This window comes from Rattus norvegicus, chromosome 7 (genome assembly GCF_036323735.1).
Source record: "Rattus norvegicus strain BN/NHsdMcwi chromosome 7, GRCr8, whole genome shotgun sequence".
Taxonomy (NCBI): Eukaryota; Metazoa; Chordata; class Mammalia; order Rodentia; family Muridae; genus Rattus; species Rattus norvegicus.
The window spans coordinates 87,633,909-87,655,768 of NC_086025.1; the positions used below are offsets into that span (position 1 = coordinate 87,633,909).

At 38.1% G+C, this 21,860-nt stretch overlaps 1 protein-coding gene across 2 annotated transcripts in view; it reads left to right on the plus strand.

Moving 5' to 3' along the window:
* Window positions 1–777: 777 nt before the first annotated feature.
* The window catches only part of Colec10 (collectin subfamily member 10), a 60,780-nt gene continuing 39,697 nt past the window's right edge, over window positions 778–21,860 (plus strand). The window contains exon 1 of one of the 2 annotated variants that reach the window (NM_001130541.1): window positions 778–934. In NM_001130541.1, the coding sequence (NP_001124013.1) occupies window positions 787–934 (148 nt within the window). In that variant the 5' untranslated portion in view covers window positions 778–786. Of the gene's footprint in view, window positions 935–2,917; window positions 4,618–21,860 lie in introns of those variants that run through there. The other variant, XM_039078785.2, reaches the window with a different exon arrangement.

Sequence of the window (21,860 nt, forward strand, 5' to 3'; positions counted from 1 at the left end):
AGTAAAGAACTTGCTACAAATGTCATACTAATATATTTGTATTTTACCATAACTTGTCAGCTATTATTATGGAGATGGATAAATCATATCCCTTCCTATCTTGTCCCATTTTCCAAATAAAGCTGTCTTTGTTTTATGTTATTTCCTTGAAAGCATGATAGAATGGCAAGGACCAGGCCATAATTATACACATTTTTAATAACTTTTATCCTTATTACCAGATTGACTTTCAGAAAAAAATCATTCATTTGGAGCTTACTCTTAGGGTAATTTATGCTCTCAAGAGAAAGAGCTATGTCATAGAAAATATTAAGAACATCTGTGATCAACTGCACATTCAGGAACAAGCAACACATTATAAAAAGCTTAAAGCCATGCATGATGTTTGCAAAATGTGCAGAAATCTCAGGTCGCAACCTCCCCAACACTCCTGGAATGCAATGTTTAAACTCATAGCAAACTAAGTACTCAGTACCAATCAGCTCTAGTCTCTCTGCTTATGGGAAAGTTTCCATTGACCTGCACATCCGAGTGTTTAGTTTAGAGATAATTTTCAATAAACTGTTGTCATTTGAAAAGAAACGGTCTGGACAATGTATGGTCCATTTGGAATCCTGAGAAAATAAACACCCAAGGGAATGCCTCCTTGCTTGTCTTTGAAGCCATTTCTGGAATGTACTTTCCAGATACCCCCTTTTTTTTCTTCTGAAGCAGAAGGTTTTACTTTAAAAAATAATGCTGTTTATTTCGTGTGCCTTAGGGACCCTCTTTTGAAGAACCACAGTCATGAATGGCTGTAGAGTCCTGCTTCGAAGAAACCAGTTCATCCTGCTGCTGCTGTTTCTCTTGCACTTTCAGAGTCTGGGTCTGGATGTTGATGGTCGCTCTGCTGCAGAAGTCTGTGTCACACATACCATTTCACCAGGACCTAAAGGTGAGGAAGAAACCTCAAATTTTATAAAATTTTTATAATATTGTATAAAAATAGATAGGATCTCTTTCCTCACCTCAAATCCGCCCTAACTGCTGTGTGTCCTCTCTCCCCCTCCTTCCTAGTTTCCTCTGACTTCCTGTCTATTTTGGAAATCAGTGGACTATTAGTTATTTACTATAGATTTCCTTGATGGTAGTTTAGGGAAGGTGGAAAAAGGTGAAGTCCTAGGATTTAAGTCTGATGTCAAACCCTGAGGACTCTGGGAAACTCTTCCATTGTATTTAGATGAGGTGAGGATTCTTAACCTTTTCGATTGGACTACCTTCCTTTACCCTAGAGCTACCATCCTTCCTCTCTTTCCTCACTCACACTGATTCGAAAGATAAATTTACCTAGATGGTCAAAAATAAATTTTTCTAAAGTATATGTTTTTTAATTAATGGGCTCCTAAGTTCCAGTGGGGAAGATGTTCTTAACTAAAGATCAAAAGTAGTATACAAATGAATATTTTTTATTCAAAAGTGGAATCTCTGAGGTCAATTGCCTTCAGCTGGAGAATGATAAAATATTCCTTTTTATCCCCCCAGGTAGAGTCAGGGTCTAAGGTCCAAATGCCCTTCTAGCACTGGTTGTCATTGCTATTTTTTCCCTTGGAGGTAGGTGAGCAGTCAGTTAAATAAATCTGTTTTCCTTGTGTCAGCTCTTACCCTTTTTGTTCTGAAAGTGGCCAGTGCAGTGTAGATTGGTTCTCTCCTATTAGTAATTCATGCTATGCTTCCTGAGGCTATTGGGCAAAAGAATTGTAGCTGCTTAAAGTCTCGAGTAGAAAATAAAAGATTTAAAAGAAGAAAGAAAGGAAAGCAACATGACTCGGTGCTTGTCAGTTATTTAAATTTGTATTGCTTAAAGTGCATTTTTCTTAATCATTGAATTAATTTTCTCCTGCGATTGCAATCCAGCTTCTAACCTTTGCTACCATAAAATAAATGGAGGGAGTCACAGAGAGACCTTGGGGCTTCCAAATCATTTCCTTGGTGAGTAGATGAATAATGCAAGGGCAAATGTTCAGAGAGGAAAGTTTTGGTTAGAAATAGTATTTACTTAAATCTATTACTGGACCTTTCACAGCATACAAGGAAATTGTGTTTTCCCTGTGGTATTCTGAAGACTGTATATTGAAGGCTTCCTCAATTGTGCAACTGAGAGAATCTAGCTGAGTTTTTTTTCCCTCTTGAAGAAATGCTACCATTTTCATGATGGAATAAGAAGCTCTTAATTAAATACCCTAAACATAACACATTCCCATCCAACAACTATGTCCCTGGCAATTCAACTACTAGGCATTGATTATACATTGTCAGGCCCTATTTTAGGCACAGCAGTACATGAAATAATAAATTAGTGTCATGAACAATAAAGAGATAAATTGTTTTGTGTAGATTTTCTGAGAAGGTATTGAGTTGAGGCTGGGACATAATACCGCAGAGCAAATGAGGAAAGAAATTGTTGAGACAGGAGCCAGTCTGCAGAATGAGCTTAAGAAAAGCATTAAGTAATTCTAAGTTTCAAAGGGCTGCATGCAATATGCAATAAAATCTGAAATGTTTGCAAAATCAGCCATGTACCACAGCATTCAGGAGGTTAAAGCAGAGGAATTATAATTTCAGAATGACTCTCATCTACTTGCAGACACTGAGTTAATTTAAGAAACAATGCAAGTCTTTATAAGAAACAAAATAAATAAGTTATCTACCTTTTAAAAATTAAACAAAAATATTTCATTTTATCACTTCAACCTATAATAGTCTTTATTGAGAACCAGTAGCATCCATGAGCTGTCTTTCGTCATGTCTTCACCTAGTACAAAGGTAGAGTCCTCTCATTAAAAATTCAAGTACGGGGGCTGGGGATTTAGCTCAGTGGTAGAGCGCTTACCTAGGAAGCGTAAGGCCCTGGGTTCGGTCCCCAGCTCCGAAAAAAAGAACTAAAAAAAAAAAAAAATTCAAGTACGGTTTTAAACTTTGGAAGCGTCACTCTCTTCCTGAGCCCAAGGATAACTGTAGGCAGATTCTAAGCTGCTGTGGGAGGACAGAGCTGTAGGTATGCCTTGAAGGAGGAGCTAAGAGAGTGTTTTGGAACACCGCGTTTCAGAACTTCATATCTTATAGCTCGGGTATGGTTTCCCCTTATGGAGCATGCGGCCTTTGCACCACGGGTGTTCTAAGTTCCCTTCTCAGTAAAGAGATTCCATGATTCTGGAACATCCTGAATCCTTCCCAAGTTCTAGGCATCAAGTCAGATGACACAGGTAAGATAAGGATCTCATCTCAGGACTTGTCTGTAGGTATCAAGCTTGGGAATGGATTGCAAGCTCAGGCTGAGCTCCTCGTTAACTTGTATCTTCGTGAACGGCCTTCACAGGGCCCCAACCTTAGCATGAGTTCTGATGCCTTTCCTCTGCCCCAGGCACAGTATTAGAGGTGAAAGCACATGGGACTTCCTTTGAAATATAAACCATATCTCATTCCTTGTAAGAACTACAATAGGCTCTCACAAATGTCAAGAAGGCAGGTGTAAATACTGCACTCCTGGCAAGGGGGAAACATAGCTTGATGGCCAAGGAGACATTTTTAAGGGGCCTAATCCTTTCTTTCCTCCATGAATAATCAGCTCATTTCAATGTTTACCAGCACAACAATACTGTGCTCAGAAATTTCCAGATTCCCCGAGAAACAGACAATTAAAGGAACGTAACTCAGTTTTGTGCAGGAGAGTGGGAGCTGAATAAATTATTCAGACCAGCAGATGAAATACCAATAACACCATCCCCTTATAGAATACGTGGTTCAATAGACAGACATGCTTTTCAGCGTCTTTTCTGAATTGCATCCTACCAGAGGAAAAGAGCGAGATTCTGTTTGATCTACTCAAGGTTCAGCCTCTTCATTCAAAAACTTGGCCTTCATCATACATATTTTCTAATTTTAAGATATAAGAATCACCACAAACAAATCTTGTGCAGATATCACAAATACTTATTTAACAAATTTGACTTCTCTATCTTTTGCCTGCCTCTCAAGTGCACCAAGGAGCAATTTTTACGTTAAGTTTTCTAGTTACCAAGACTTCTTCGCTAAAAGCCCCCCATTATGTTTCTTTCTATACCTGAAGCCTTTATTTTCTGCTGCTTAGCAGTGAATGCTCTTTTTTATTTTTTTTTAAATCCCTACCACTGCAGTTTCTTTTAGCAACTTGTGTGAAAGTCTGACCTCTGGTGGTTTTAATTGTAAACAGCATGTATGAGAGAAAAATGAAGAAACAACGTAAAGGCTTTTCAGTCACTAAGGGGTATTTGGGAGGCTCGGCTAAGTAGACTTTGAATACACTGTCCTGTTTAATTTTCACAACGTCCATATCTATTATCAATATCCTAAGCAAATGAATGAGGAAATGTTCTCTAGAGAAGCCAAGTGGAGCTCCCAAGTTCACTCAGAGCTATAGTTACTCTTGAATTTATCCTCTTGTCCAGGCCTAGTCATTCCATGGCATACTTTAGTTTGTAGTTGTCATGTATTACACTTAAAAATATTAGCCACTGACTACCTTCTAATGATTATAGCTGCTTGTTCGTTTATCAAAGGACACTGACCTCAGATCACCTCAGTTCATCAGTGGACACTAAGGTATGTTAAAATGACGCATATGCCCTCATTAATCATTAAAGCTGGTGCTTCATTTATTTGGCAATAAGCATTATTTCACTCAAGTAATACATGTTAAGCAATGTATTACCATTCGAAACCATGTGAGTACTTTGCCACCATGGTGCACTTTAATTATCTCAATAAAGTTTGCAAAAGATATACAATTCCCATTGGCCGTATAAAGAAACTAGGCTTCAGAGTTAAAGTCACTAGTGTTATGCCACTGAGCTCCATTTGTATTGTCTTTTCCAGTCAGCCTGCTGAATGCTTTAGCCAGGCAGAGCATGGCCCTCAAACCGTGCTGAGTGTGCTCTAGTGTACGGAACCAGAAATGAGCTGATTTGGGTTTTATTTAAAACTTTCATTGGTCCCTGTAGAACTCTCACATGGAGAGATGAGGGCACACATCTGGGCAGAAAGCAGTAGGCATATGGTGTATCGCATATGTGTGTCACAGCTAACTTTCTTTTTATACTGAGAGGTCATACTATAAGGAAAGACAGGTGAAGATTATCCCCATGGGGAGGAATAAGCTCTTCCAAACAAATTAATTAACAATAGAAAAGGGACATACATCTGATCGTCCTCTTTATTATTTGACATTGTTGCATATTGCAGAATTGACACGACTTTCCTTATTTCTCCATATAGTTCTCAACCTCCAGTAAGAGGAAGGGCTCTTGCCACTTCCTCATACATAAAATTGGATACACCCAGGAGGTTGAGTCTCTCACATCCTTAGGTTAGACATATATCAATTGCCAGGCAACTCTCAATGATCATTTGGTTTAAGCCCAATTTTGTGAATTTGAAGTCTAGTGGGGCACACTAATGTCGTGCCAGTCTCACAGGCATTGGTGGCCAAGTTACAAGTAGAACTGGGAACCTAGAGCTTTTCATCCATCCTGTTTCATTATCCATGTTCTAACTGTGTGATCATTGGTTGTTTAGTCTGACTAGTTAGCATTAGAGAAAGAGATCTATGAGATCAATGTATAGTAAGGCATAGGACCACATCGATGGGGTCATATCTACATGTAGGCTGCCTAGTCTTTGCAAGTCACAGAGCATGTAAGCAAGTGGATTGGCTTCTTTAACTTTGATATTCCACATTGAGGGTCTTTGGGACCACTCTTCCTACCCATTTCCTTTGAATAGATGCCAAGATAACAACATTTCAAAGCTAGGTGAGGAGGGGAAGTATAAAACCCTCATTCATCAAAGTATAAAGATGGGTAGTGAATGGTCGTGATTTTTAAAACTGTTTGTCTCATTTTAGTAAAGGCATAGCCCTTAGACTGTACTTTCCTCAATTCTCTTATGTAACTATTTGGCTATGTACAAATCTCTGATTGAGACCATAGCACCAGACTCTTGCATATTGAAAAACCTTATATCATGGACATTGTATAAATAAATAAATAAATAAATAAATAAATAAATAAATAAATAAATAAAATATATTTTAATGTACTTAAGTATTTAATATATTTAGTATATCTAATATAATTTATTATATATAATACATAATTTTAAATTTGACATCTTCACTAATTATACATTATATATGTATATATAATAATATGTGTTCACATATGTATATAATTAGCCTTGCTGCCTTAAACTTTTGGTGCCTTCAACTTTAAAAATGTGTTACCATACACACTAAATCTTATTTTAAAACTAAAACAAGTTTATCATGCATCTCAGCTATCATTTATTATTTTTGCCCCCTTCTGGTGCTCTTACTGGTCACCATAAGCTTGCTTTCTCTTTAATTTGATTCAAAAAATTCTTTCATAGGCTTAACAAATTGGCTTTACAAGTGCGCCACAGCTTTCTGCCCCTTTTGGAACTTCATATTAGCCTCTAGTCCCACTTCAAACTCACCTGCAGTCTCCCAGGACACACAATCCCAAGACCCCACTTTTCATTCACTTGTATTTCCCTCTTTCTGTACTTTTTCACCTGGACTTCCCATCATTTATTCCTAAAATGAGAATAATAGTAGGCTTGTAATGGGGATTAAATGAACTTCAAGACAAATGATATCAAAGTCTGATTTTTCTAACCTGCAACATGAAGAAGAAAATTCTCTATGTCATGGTGTCACTGTGAGGAAGAAGGAGTTGAGCCACATGAAAAACTTAGTATACATATTTGATATGGCCTCAGGGATTCTGTGAATGTGCCCAAATAAATGGTTTAGAAGACTGGCTTTTGCACTTTCTTCTTCTTCTTCTTCTTCTTCTTCTTCTTCTTCTTCTTCTTCTTCTTCTTCTTCTTCTTCTTCTTCTTCTTCTTCTTCTTCTTCTTCTTTTTCTTCTTCTTCTTCCTCCTCCTCCTCCTCCTTTTCCTCTTCCTCTTCTTCCTTCTCCTCCTCTTCCTCCTTCTTCCTTCTTTTCCTCCTCCTCCTCCACCTCCTCCTCCTCCTTTTCCTCTTCCTCTTCTTCCTTCTCCTCCTCTTCCTCCTTCCTTCTTTTCCTCCTCTTCCTCCTTCTTCCTTCTTTTCCTCCTCCTCCTCCTCCTCCTCCTCCTCCACCTCCTCCTCCTCCTCCTCTCCTCTTCTTCCTCCCCCTCCTTCTTCTTCTTGTCCTCCTCCTTCAAGAAGAATCACAGCAGCTATTGTCTACCCTGGGCAACACATTCTGCTGTCCTCCAGCCATTGTAGGATGATGTTACAGGTGAGGCAGGTACAGGATAGAAGGAGGCCTGTCATTGGAGGAGAAGGAAGGATGGCGGGAGAGAAGTTTGAAGGAAGAGGAGGAGACTAGGGGAGAGAGGAGGAGAAGAGGAGACGGAGAGAGGAGAGAAGCCATGGCAGGTGATGTTATGATTCTGCTCTGTGTATTTACAGGTTGTTATTAATGTTCTCAAGGGATGGATGCTACTGGGCTTTGTATGTTTAAGTGGGCAATTATATCTTACCAATTGGATCTAAGATTGTGTTGTGTTTTCTTTTATGTGGGGGTTTGAGTGTAGGAAATGCGGCTGGGATGTGTTTCCGCCAACATATCTAGCAGATATCTTGGGACCTAGCGGGGTAAAAGACACCGTTACTTTTTATTCTTTTATATCCATACAACAACAAGCCTTTGCTGGGAGACGTAGGACAGACAACTTATCCCTCTTAGTTTTCTCCATTTAGCCTATGAAACTCCACCTGTATAACCTGGTAACTCTTTTAAAATGCTTCCATCAACCATCAGAGCTCATGCTATTTCATTTCCTAATGAGTCTGCCTGCTTTTATGCATCAAATTATTTGATCTGCAATCTTCTACCATATCATAAAAGTCTTCTAAATTATATTTTATAGCCATATTTGCTCTTTTAGGGATGGATTGTAAATACATGCAGTAAAATCCTGAACTCCAAATAGTCAAGTGAAATGTCATCTAAATAATTTAATGTTTGGGAGTTATTTACTGTGATTGTGCTTGATTTGAGAACTCTGTAAGCATCATTTCAGGTCTCTTGTGACCACTTGAGTATACTTGTATCTTTTTAGCAAATTATTTGCACATTGCTTTTGAGTTTACAAAAAGGCTCATCCATTATTTCGTTTTTAGTGCTGCTGACATGTATGGGGATCACAGCCCTTATTTTAAAGAGAAGGAATCTCAGGTACTGCTTTTGCTTATGGTTCTACTGAACCACCACGAGCCCATGTTTAAAGAGAAATAAAATGTGACTTATTCCCCCTCCTTAACACCATGACCTATTGCTTGTGTAAGCATCACCGTTGCTGTATCTATTAATTGAATCATTTCACATCAGAAGAACTACCCCTTCCTGAATGAGGAAGAATAGATGGACTACTGATACCAACGACTTTAATCAAGTGACAGATAATTACACCTTGCACTCAAGTTCTTCTAGATTCTTTCACTTGTTGTGAGCCAAAGTGATATGGTAAGAAATAGTATTTGATGAGGTAAAACAATATTTTCAATAGTGGTGTTTTACTTGTCTAAAAATGAACCTGTATCTAGGGAAAATGATATCATTTAAAGACTAAACTTAAAGTCACTTCTATGTCATTGGACCATCCTCTCGGCCACCTGAGTACACAGCAATGAGAGATATGAGACTCATACGTCTCTGCAAACTCGAGATGTAGTGAGGTGGACATAGTAATATGAGGAAGGACAAACTGAAAGTCCCCTCAGAAAATGGACATCTGGAAATAGTAATTTATCAGTGTCATCTTATTGCTCAGTTCATCCCTCAGGGATCAAGGCGGGCAGTCTTTCAAGGATTGTGAGGCAAAGCCTGTGCTGAACACATGGACCAAACCACTACCAGGAAGCTAGTAAAGTCACAATGCAGGAAACATGATCTATTTTCCTACATTACAGCAGACCTAAGATGGCATTTCCTTTTCCAAATTAAGATTAGCATTCATTTTAGCTGGCTAATCAAAGACTTAAAAGCTAACATTCACATAAAAGCTAACTATACTTATAATATAATACTGTATTTGTCTTTTTGGATGTGAGTTACCTCACTGAGAGTGATTTTTTCCCCTAGCTTCATCCATTTAACTACAAATTTAATGATTTCATTTCGTTTATCATCTAAGTATTTTTCTGTTTTGCAAATGTACCACGTATTTCCTTATCCATTCTCCTGTTAAAAGGACATCTTGGTTGTTTCCAAATCAGGCTATTATGAACAGAGCAGCAACGATCCATGTTGAGCAAGTGCCTCTGTGGTAGGATGAAGCACACTTTGGGTTTATGCCCAAGAGTGGAATAGCTTGATCTTGAAGTACATAGCTTCCCATCATTCTGAGGAACTGCCACAATGATTTCCCTAGAGGAGAGACAGGTTCACAGTCCCGCCAGCAATGGATATGTGCTTCGTATTTCACATCATCACCGGCATGTTTTGTCATTAGTTTTATTGGTCTTTGCCATTCTGCCTGGTGTAAGGGAAATTCTCAAAATAATTTTGTTTTGCATTTTTCTGATAAATTGTGTTTGAATGTCAATGGAGACTGCGATGCATCTGTAGATTGTTTTTGATACAGTGGCCATTTTTACTATGCTAATCCAGTCAATGCTTGAGCATGGGAGATCTTTCCACCTTCTGATATTTTCTTCGATTTTTTGCTCTGAAGTCTTAAAAGTGTTTAGCATAAAAGTCTTTCACTTGCTTGGTAAGAGAAATTAGAGGAAGTATTGAAAGAGTTGAAGGGGCTTGCAACCCCATAAGAACAACAATGCCAACCAACCAGAGCTTCCAGGGACTAAACCACTACCCAAAGACTATACATGGACTGACCCAGGGCTCCAACTGCATAGGTAACAATGAATAGCCTTGTGGGGCACCAGTGGAAGGGAAAGCTCTTGGTCCTGCCAGTGCAAGGAAATATGGGGAGGGCAGTAAGGGGGATGTATAGGAGGAATACCTGTATGGGGAGGGGGAGGTGAGGGAGGGGGATTATGGACAGGAAACCGGGAAGGGGAATAACATTTGAAATGTAAGTAAAGAAATATATCTAATAATTTCTTTTTTAAAAAAGAGTTGTTTCTTTGATATCTTTTTCAGTCTGTAATTTGTATATAAGAGAGCTACTACTTTTGTTTTGTGAGTTTTTGTTTGTTGCTGTTTGGTTTTCTTATTCTTTTGTTGTTGTTGGGGTTCTTTTGGTTTTTTCTTTTGGTTTTTGGTTTGTTTGGTTTTTTTTGTTTTGGTTTTGTTTTGTTTTTTGGTTTTTTTTTTTCTTTTGAGTTAATTTTGTATCCAGCTACCTTGCTGAAAAATGTTTATCAGCTCTTGAAGTTCCCTGAGTAATTTTAGGTTCACTTGTATATACTATCATATCACCTGCAAATAAAGATACTTTGACTTCTTTCATTCCAATTTGTATACCCTTGATCTCCTTTACTCACTGCTCTGGCTAAGACTAGGTTTTGAATGGGTATAAAGAGAGTGGGCAACCTTGTCTTAGTCTGAATTTTAGTGAAGTTATTTGACTTTTTCTCCATTTGATTGCGTATTTTCTGTCAACTGTCTTTATTATGTTGAAGTATGTCTCTTTTATCCCTAATCCCTCTGGGTCGTTTATCGTAGAAGGATTTTAGATTTATCAAAGACCTTTTATTCAATTAGTGAGAGGATCGTGTGGTTTTTATTTTCCCTTTGTTTATATGGTGTTTTACGTTTATCTCTTTACACATGCATCTCTGGGATGAAGCCTACCTGCTCATAGTAGATGATCGTCTTGGTTTTGGATGGTTCTTGGATTCCATTGAAAATTTTTGCATCCATGCTCACAAAGGAAATTGGTAATTCTGTAATTTTCTTTCCTTACTGGATTCTTTGTGGTTTTTGTATCAAGGTAATTGTGGCCTCAAAGGAAAATTGGGCAATATTCCTTGTTTCTATTTTGTAATACAATTTGGGAAATATTGGCATTAACTCTTCTTTGAAACTCTGATATATTCTGCTCTTCAGCCATCTCACCATGGGTTTTTTTGGTTTTGGGAAATTTTGTTTGTTTGTTTGTTTGTTTTGCTTGGAAAGTTTTGTTGTTTATATGAATGTTTGTCTGTTCTTTTGGGTTTTGATGTTGGTTTTGTTTGTTTGTTTTTTGTTTGTGAAACTTCTTCTATTTCACAAAGGGTTATATGTTTCTTTCAATTGCTTATCTGATGTTGATTTAACTTTGGTAAGTGGTATATGTTGATGAAATCATCCGTTTCCTTTACATTTTACAATTTGGTGGAGTGCAGTTGCTCAAGGACATAAAATGTCCTTATGGGGCTCTGGATTTCATCAGCGTCTGTGTCATGTTTTTTTTTTTTTTTCCATTTCTAATTTTGTGAGGTACCATCTCTGCACCTTTTAATTACTTCTATCAATTTTCAAAAAGCACCAACTCTTGGTTTTATTGATTCTTTGTATTTTAATGTTCTTTCTTTCTTTGAAAATATTTTTAACCCTGAGTTTGACCTTTTTCTTTTTGCCACCTACTCCTTTTAAGTGTGATTTCCACTTTTTGTTTTTTGGATTTCAGGTGTGCTGTCAAGTTACTAGTATGAGATCTCTTATATTTTTATGTAGGTACTTAATGCTATGAGCTCTTAGAATCTTTTAACCTTCATCATATTTTATAAACTTGGATATGTTGTTTATTTAGTTTCTTTCCGTACTAGGGAGTCTTTAATTTCTTCATTTCTGTTTGAGACCAGTTTTCACTGAATAGAAAATTGTTCGGCTTTCATGAATTAGTAAGTTTTCTGTTGTTTCTGTTATTGCTGATATCCAGTTTTAATCTGTGGTAGTCAGATAGGATGCAGAGTGAGACTTTATGTATGTGGTAAGTTTTGGAGGAAGTTCCATGAGATGCTGAGAAGAAGGTAAACTGTTGAGTTTGTGTGAAATGTGTGATTTAGGCTGAAGAACTTTTTGGGATTTTTTTTTAATATTTTATGAACTGGTGTCCTTATCTTTCCTTCATAGTTATTAAGAATTGAACCAACTTCTTGGTGGATTTTTCCTTTGATAAATATGTAGTGTCCTTCCCTATCTCTTCTGGTTTGAAGTATATTCTGTCAGAGATTAAAATGATTGTACCAGCCTGCCCCTTATGTGCATGTGTTTGGAGTAACATTTTCTATCCTTTTACTCTGAGGTGGTATCTATACTTAATTCTTAAGGCATGTTTCTTGAATGCAGCAGATAAATTCTGATTTTACACCTATGCTGGTAGTTTGTCTTTTTTATTGGGGAGCTGAGTCCACTGTTGTTGAGATGTATCAGGATTTGCTGATTCCTTTTGTTTTGTTGTGGTGGTGGTGGTGGGAGGGCGATGCTGGTGTGTGCATGTGTTTTCTCTCTTTTGATTTACTTGTCTGGGATTATTCATTATCTGTGTTTCTTGGGTATGTTTAAAACCTATTTAGGTTGATGCTATCAATATATATGGATATTGTTTAAATTTGGTTTTATCATGGAATGCTTTATTTTCTCTGTCTACTGTGATTCAAAGGGTCACTGTGTACAGTAGTAAATTTTTCAAATTTAACGTTTTCTGACTAAGATATCCATTTCTTCTATCTTGTCTTCAATGACTGAGATTCTCTCTTCCATGCTGGGTATTCTTTTGGTGAGGCTTGCCTCAAAGGTTCCTGCTTGAGTTTGTAAATTTTTCATTTCCAAATTTCCTGCAGTTTGGGTCTTTGTTGATTAAATTTTCTCTTATACAACTTAGACTGTTTTATTCATTTCCTCTTTTAGAACCTCTATGATATTCCTAGCCACTATTGTGTTTTTATGCTACCATCTAGTCATCTGGGACTATTTTATTCATTTCCTCTTTAAGAATCTCTATGATATTCATAAAGATCTTTTTCTTGTGTTTCAGCTATGTCCCAGTAGTCAGGCCCCACAGTGGTAACGTTCCTGGCCTCTAGTGGAGACATATGTCCTAGCTGTTATTGATTGTGTTTTTATGCTAGCATCTAGTCATCTGGGTTTAGGGAGATTATAATTCTAGGTGCTGATATTTGTTGATATTTGTTCTTGTCCCTTTTTTTTTTTTTGGTGTTTTGTTCCTTGGTTTCTGTAGGCCTCTCTGCTTCTTAGGAGAGTACTGTCTGGAAGAAAATTGTTCTGGAATCCTGATAGGTATGACCACTTGAGGGTCCAGGTAAAATGTGTTTTTAGGTATTTGGAGTTGACACTCATTCAGTAATGAGAATGGGCTGGGGAAGGGGGCTAAGGTCCACAGAAGGGAGGAAAGCAGGGTATCCCATCACGTTCTGCTTAGTCCCCTGCAAATGGGGTCAGAATCTTCAACTGGTGTTTTGCTACAGAGTTGGTGAGGAAACTGAGGAATGGAATTAAAGGAGGTGAAGATTTGCAAAAAGCCTACATGGTCTGCTGCCCCTGCCTTCCAGGGGTTGGGATGAAGCAATGAATGTGGTAAAGGAAGTTTTGAAAAGTTCTGTGGAGAAGTATGCAGAGAGGAAGTGGAAGACACACAAATGGTCTTCTGCAGAAATGGGGATGGGACTAGGGGATTGGGTTTGAGGGAGTGGAAGGACAAGTGAAGATTCGCAGTTAGCCTACCTGCTTCCCTGACTGGAATGGCCTGTTTATTTTCTAAAGAGAGGCAGAAATGCTATGGATTTAGATGGGTTGGAAAGTGGAGAGGATCTAGGGGGAATCAATGGAGAAGACATTGTAATCAGAACATATTGTATAAAAAATCTATTTTCAAAGAAAGTAAAATGGGAAAAAGATGAATTTCCATAATTTTTATAGTATTTTTTACCTTGTCCTTATGAGATAAGAAAATACCATTGTGATATTATTATCTATACTACAGTAGCATGCAGTTTCCTGTTGTTCTTTATTCCTAATTCTCTAATATTTTAATTCTATTATTTTAATTCTGAACACATGAGTGTATGTACAGCTAATGTCCAGAATCACCACAGAGTATCTGTGTCTGTCTACTGAGTCACCCCAAGTCCATCCTATCACTGCATATTCCCCAACATACTCTTCTTTTAGTTATAGAAGTATAGGAAAAATACAAGTCAGGGTGGGGAGGAGTCCTTGGAAAGAAAATCAACAACACTGAACTCATCTATGATGTCTCATAGATGTATGGGACAGTGTCCTAACTCCAGAGTCATTCATCTTCACGCAGGTTCACTTGTTAGACAGCATTAAAAAAACACTGTTCAGAGATTCTCCACCAAAGTCTTAGGCACAGATCAGATCTTCCTTAATACAATATTCAATTCCTTTCAGCCCAACACAGAGCTGGATAGCCAACCAAGCACAAATACAACTGATATGTGCTTAATGAACACACAAGTAAAACTGATGCTGTGAATGACACTTGATATCAAAGTGTTGGACAAAAACTCTCTTGTCAAATTGAGTAGTGGACATTAATATGAAGTTAAATGAGAGTGTGTTGCTTAAATAGTATTTCATGGCATCAGTTAGAATGTAGTAACAAGTAACTAGATGGTCTATTACCAAGAAAACAATGCTAACAACAAACTTCAATAATGAAGGAATTAAGGCAGAATTTATGGGTGGGGTTTATGAAGGAAGGGAAAGGTGTAGCTCTTTTTCATTATTTTTGGCGAGAGAATTTTGAAGAGAATCTATGTAAAATGAAGCTAATGAGTTTTCCTAGTACTGCTACCTCTTATTTCTGGATTCATTTCTCTCAATGGGGCTTTTCTATAAATTTATTCCACTTATGTTTCTTCTTCTAAATAGTGTCATACTATACACCCTAGGAGACATAAAACTAAAATAAAGATCACCCTCTCTAACCCATCTTTTTTACTATCAACATAAAACTGTGTTTTATTTGAATATAGCTGTAATCACTGGAACATAATGATAATTATTGTTCCAACCAATGTCATAATTACACATTTTCAGGTGTTTTCAGTTTCTGATTTTTACCTCCAAATGTTATATATGTCTATAAAGAAGTCCTTTGAAGTAAACTAAGGTATCATATTTTTTAATTTTCTTTTTCAATACTAGGGACTCGACCTCATCACTCATACTAGGCATGTACCCTATTAATTAAATATATATCCAGCTCTCTTTGCTTTAAAAGATTATTTATTGCATATTTATTTATTCATTTATTTATTTATTTATTTATTTATTTATCCATGCCATGTGTGGCGGTCAAAGGACAACTTTCAGAAGTCAGCTGGCTCTCTCGGTTCACATTATGGGTTCAGGGGATGGAACTTGGCTCCTCAAGCTTAGCAGCAAGTGCCTTTACTCAGTGAGCAATCTTACTGGACTGTCTTTTACAGGGTCTTATTAAGTTGCTCAGACTAACCTGTAACTAATTATGCAGCCTAGGCAGCCCTTAAATTTTTAATCTTTGTCTATTAGCCTCCACAGCAGTCAGGATTACAGGCCTACAGATGTTTTAATTCTTTAATACATGCACTTTGATTTTACTTCCAGATTATTTTCTAGATGTATTTCTATTTTCAAGAACCATGAGTGAGAAACTTCAACATTCTTTATTATGTGTTCCTTTGATCTGTTATAAAATATAGCATAGATGTTTATAGAGGAATACATAATATATGATATTGATATAATATATGGTATATGACATATGATATATATGCCTACATACACACACACACATATATATAAATGTTTTATATATAAAAAATTTCACATCAAGTATTTGTTATTTAAACTTTTGAGTAATCTTTTTTTTTTATTAACTTGAGTATTTCTTATATACATTTCAAGTGTTATTCCCTTTCCCGGTTTCCGGGAAAACATCCCCCTCCCCCCTCCCTTTCCTTATGGGTGTTCCCCTCCCAACCCTCCCCCCATTGCCGCCCTCCCCCCATAGTCTAGTTCACTGGGGGTTCAGTCTTAGCAGGACCCAGGGCTTCCCCTTCCACTGGTGCTCTTACTAGGATATTCATTGCTACCTATGGGGTCAGAGTCCAGGGTCAGTCCATGTATAGTCTTTAGGTAGTGGCTTAGTCCCTGGAAACTCTGGTTGCTTGACATTGTTGTACTTTTGGGGGTCGAGCCCCTTCAAGCTCTTCCAGTTCTTTCTCTGATTCCTTCAACGGGGGCCTATTCTCAGTTCAGTGGTTTGCTGCTGGCATTCACCTCTGTATTTGCTGTATTCTGGCTGTGTCTCTCAGGAGCGATCTACATCCAGCTCCTGTCGGTCTGCACTTCTTTGCTTCATCCATCTTCTCTAATTGGGTGGCTGTATATGTATGGGTCATATGTGAGCAAATCATTCATTGCTTATCTGAAAAGGAATTTTTCTAAATTCTTTTTATATTATGACAATTACTTATTTCTTATCAAATAGTCACTCTTTCTTTTGCCATTTATTTGTTTATAACCTTCATACATTTATGTATATTTACTTTAAACTCTCACCACTTCATTATGACTGACCCATCTTTTATGACTTTTGCTTTCTTTATGCGGACGAATTTCACACAGAAAGAAAGCATATGTGCCATCCGGTGACAGCAAGAGCTCAAAGGCAGTTTGATCAGGAAACAAACAACTCAGTAAAGAAGAGATTGTACTATAAAATAAGATGGAGGAATTTCCTTGATGTCAATCAAAAGCCCACATACTAGACTAAGTGTGGTCTGACCCTATAGCAACTGCTTGAATATTTTGAATGAGGAAGTAACAGCGAAGATATGATATTTAAGATTAGTTTGTAAGATAGTTTGATACAGCAAGGTTCAGATTCATGTAAACCGGTATTTCAGTGGCTTGGTGAACAGATGCTATTCTAATTGTACTGGATGTATCAATTAATTAAACTTCTTAAAGACCATTTAGGAATTACCTACAATGGGCAAGAATTGGGGCCTGAAGATGGAATAGGTAAGATAGAGAAAAGAAAAACAAGAGGAAAAAGTAAGGTTGAAGATGAGAAACAGGAATAATGAAGACGGGCCTGAGGAAAGATAAATTATCAAAACCAGCTTGACTGTTGAGCCTGGGACATTTGAGCATGATAAAAATATTAGGAGAGAAAATAAATTAGAGGAAGAAACATAACCACTGCAGGGCAGTAGCAATCCTGTTCTGTGTGTTTTCCTAGGCTGCCTTATTGCTTTAGAGGCTGTTACCACAGACTGAGGCCAATTCATTAATCAGCCAGTATGGGGAATGACATTTCAATCAATCACAAATCCGTTTGACTGTAGTGTCATTAAGCTCGCATTTATCCTTCTTGTCTTTAGGGATGTTACTCCTTTCTTTTCAAGAACATTTATTGAGCAGGTACCTATGCAGCTCAGTCTCGGTGCCAAGTGCTAGAAATGCAGGGAAGATAGCATGTCATTTCAGATCTATCCACTACTGGAATGACATCTTATGGTAAGAAGCTTTGAGGTGCTGAGGACCACCCTTCAGGGAGCACCATTAAATCTCTGTGCTAAAGTGCAATGCTTACATAGACATACGTATGCCTAGAAGCCTCTGGACCTGAGACTGTCAGGAAAATATCTCCCAGTAGAATATAAAAATTCACACGAGCTCCTATGGGTGAGAATGTGTTAGCATGCACTTGTTATACATACTAACAAGAGTATACGTTAGCTCATTTTCCTGCATCTCTCTTAGATGTAAATCTTCTCTATTGAATCCTCCTCAGAGATTCTACTTTTTCCTAACAAAATTCAGGGAGATCTGGGGATGTGGGCAAATTGAGGCAGGTGGCTCTTTTCTGCTCCTGTAACAGATTTTTTTAGCATTTGTTACACTGATTTTTGGCTTCCTGCAGCTGTGCCCTTGCCATGGAGAAGGGTGTTGCTGTCTTAATCATCATCTAGTAATTATATTATTGAGAAACTTGTATTAGCAAGTGAAAGAACCCAGCACAAGGCCAAAAAGTGAACAGAGGAGAGAATGCCAATTTATAGACTTCTGTATGAGGGAGAAATAGATAGAGCCATGTTAGAGTCGCCCGCATGCTTGACCACCATGTTCTGGGCTCACGTTTCTTGCCTTGGCTTTGTTCTCCTCTCTAGTTACTACACTGGAAAGCCCATTCTTTCTTGTGCTGTTAGGATAGATTCAGCATCTTCTCTGAAACACCTAAGACAATTTGATTCTTCTCTACTTTATGGAAGTTCTAATTAAAATCCTGAAAATGAGATTCATGATTCCTTATAAGGCCACATGTTATCATAATCCCAGAAAAAAAATACCAAGAGAGTAAAATCAATGGATGACTATTCAGTGTATACATAATATTTACAGAGGGAGCACATTTGATCCAAGAACTCCACTATGAGTTCGATCATCCATATCCTATATAATCTTCAAGTAGTTCCATAATAAAGTAGTTCCACTATCAATCAAAAACTCTGAAGAATAGAAGTTAATTGTTTAGTATAAGATTTAATTTAAGACACAGCCTGTCTTGTATTTAAGGCGAGTGCCTTTGTTGCCCAGTGCTCCGTATCAAGAATGAGGTGTTCCTGCAATAAAGGCTGTTAAGAAGAATCCAACTGAAAACCAGCGGATCGCTGCCCGCAGCAGGTCTCTGCTCCCAAACCCCATGGGAGAGAGCCCTCACCACCTGGTCAGGTGGGCACTCCTGAGGCTACAGAGCGGAAGAGACCACCAACACTGCCCAGCCCTGCCCACATCCCAGGCCCAAGAGGAAACTGTATACGGCCTCTGGGTTCCCGTAGAGGAGGGCCCAGGAGCAGCAGGTCTGCTGCGTCTGAGACACCGCCAAAACCTGAAGGGACCAACCAGATAAACAGTTCTCTGCACCCAAATCCCGTGGGAGGGAGAGCTAAACCTTCAGAGAGGCAGACACGCCTGGGAAACCAAAAGAGGCTGCACTCTGCACACATTACTGATTACAGAGGAAAATACCAAATGCCATCTGGAACCCTGGTGCACAGAAGCTCCCGGAAAGGGCGGCGCAGATCTTCTTGGTGGCTTCAGCCGCGGAGAGCTCATAAGCAACATCCCACGAGCAAACTTGAGCCTCAGGACCATAGGTAAGACCAACTTTTCTGCTCCAATCGACCTGCCTGGTGAACTGAAGACACAGGCCCACAGGAACAGCTGAAGACCTGTAAATAGGAAAAACTACATGCCCAAAAGCAAAACACTCTGTCCCCATAACTGGCTGAAAGAAAACAGGAAAAGAGGTCTACAGCACTCCTGAAACACAGGCTTATAGGACAGTCTAGCCACTGTCAGAAATAGCAGAACAAAGTAACACTAGAGATAATCTGATGGCAAGAGGCAAGCGCAGGAACCCAAGCAACAGAAACCAAGACTACATGGCATCATCGGAGCCCAATTCTCCCACCAAAGCAAACACAGAATATCCAAACACACCAGAATAGCAAGATCTTAGTTTCAAAATCATATTTGATCATGTGGCTGGAGGACTTCAAGAAAGACGTGAAGAACTCCCTACAGAGAGGAATTGCAAAAATCCCTAAAAGAATTCCAGGAAAACATAAATAAACAAGTAGAAGCCCATAGAGAGGAGTCACAAAAATCCGTGAAAGAATTCCACGAAAACACAATCAAACAGTTGAAGGAATTAAAAATGGAAATAGAAGCAATCAAGAAAGAACACATGGAAACAACCCTGGATATAGAAAACCAAAAGAAGAGACAAGGAGCTGTAGAAACGAGCTTCACCAACAGAATACAAGAGATGGAAGAGAGAATCTCGGGAGCAGAAGATTCCATAGAAATCATTGACTCAACTGTCAAAGATAATGTAAAGCAGAAAAAGCTACTGGTCCAAAACATACAGGAAATCCAGGACTCAATGAGAAGATCTAACCTAAGGATAATAGGTATAGAAGAGAGTGAAGAATCCCAGCTCAAAGGACCAGTAAATATCTTCAACAAAATCATAGAAGAAAACTTCCCTAACCTAAAGAAAGAGATACCCATAAGCATACAAGAAGCCTACAGAACTCCAAATAGATTGGACCAGAAAAGAAACTCCTCCCGTCACATAATAGTCAAAACACCAAACTCACAAAATAAAGAAAGAATATTAAAAGCAGTAAGGGAAAAAGGTCAAGTAGCATATAAAGGCAGACCTATCAGAATCACACCAGATTTTCGCCAGAAACTATGAAAGCCAGATCCTGGACAGATGTCATACAGACCCTAAGAGAACACAAATGTCAGCCCAGGTTACTGTATCCTGCAAAACTCTCAATTAACATAGATGGAGAAAACAAGATATTCCATGACAAAACCAAATTTACACAATATCTTTCTACAAATCCAGCACTACAAAGGATAATAAATGGTAAAGCCCAACATAAGGAGGCAAGCTATACCCTAGAAGAAGCAAGAAACTAATTGTCTTGGCAACAAAACAAAGAGAAGAAAAGCACACAAACATAACCTCACATCCAAATATGAATATAATAGGAAGCAATAATCACTATTCCTTAATGTCTCTCAACATCAATGGCCTCAACTTCCCAATAAAAAGACATAGATTAACAAACTGGATACGCAATGAGGACCCTGCATTCTGCGGCCTACAGGAAACACACCTCAGAGACAAAGAAAGACACTACCTCAGAGTGAAAGGCTGGAAAACAAATTTCCAAGCAAATGGTGGGAAGAAGCAAGCTGGAGTAGCCATTCTAATATCAAATAAAATCAATTTTCAACTAAAAGTCATCAAAAAAGATAAGGAAGGACACTTCATATTCATCAAAGGAAAAATCCACCAAGATGAACTCTCAATCCTAAATATCTATGCCCCAAATACAAGGGCACCTACATACGTAAAAGAAACCTTACTAAAGCTCAAAACACACATTGCACCTCACACAATGATAGTAGGAGATTTGAACACCCCACTCTGATCAATGGACAGATCATGGAAACAGAAATTAAACAGAGACGTAGACAGACTAAGAGAAGTCATGAACCAAATGGACTTAACGGATATTTATAGAACATTCTATCCTAAAGCAAATGGATATACATTCGTCTCAGCTCCTCATGGTACTTTCTCCAAAATTGACCATATAATTGGTCAAAAAACAGGCTTCAACAGGTACAGAAAGATAGAAATAATCCCATGTGTGCGATCAGACCACCACGGCCTAAAGCTGGTCTTCAATAATAATAAGGGAAGAATGTCCACATATACTTGGAAATTGAACAATGCTCTACTCAATGATAACCTGGTAAAGGAAGAAATAAAGAAAGAAATTAAAGACTTCTTAGAATTTAATGAAAATGAAGGTACAACATACCCAAACTTATCGGACACAATGAAAGCTGTACTAAGAGGAAAACTCATAGCGCTGAGTGCTTGCAGAAAGAAACAGGAAAGAGCATATGTCACCAGCTTGACCACACACCTAAAAGCTCTAGAACAAAAAGAAGCAAATACACCCAGGAGGAGTAGAAGGCAGGAAATAATCAAACTCAGAGCTGAAATCAACCAAGTAGAAACAAAAAGGACCATAGAAAGAATCAACAGAACCAAAAGTTGGTTCTTTGAGAAAATCAACAAGATAGATAAACCCTTAGCCAGACTAACGAGAGGACACAGAGAGTGTGTCCAAATTAACAAAATCAGAAATGAAAAGGGAGACATAACTACAGATTCATAGGAAATTCAAAAAATCATCAGATCTTACTATAAAAGCCTATATTCAACAAAACTTGAAAATCTGCAGGAAATGG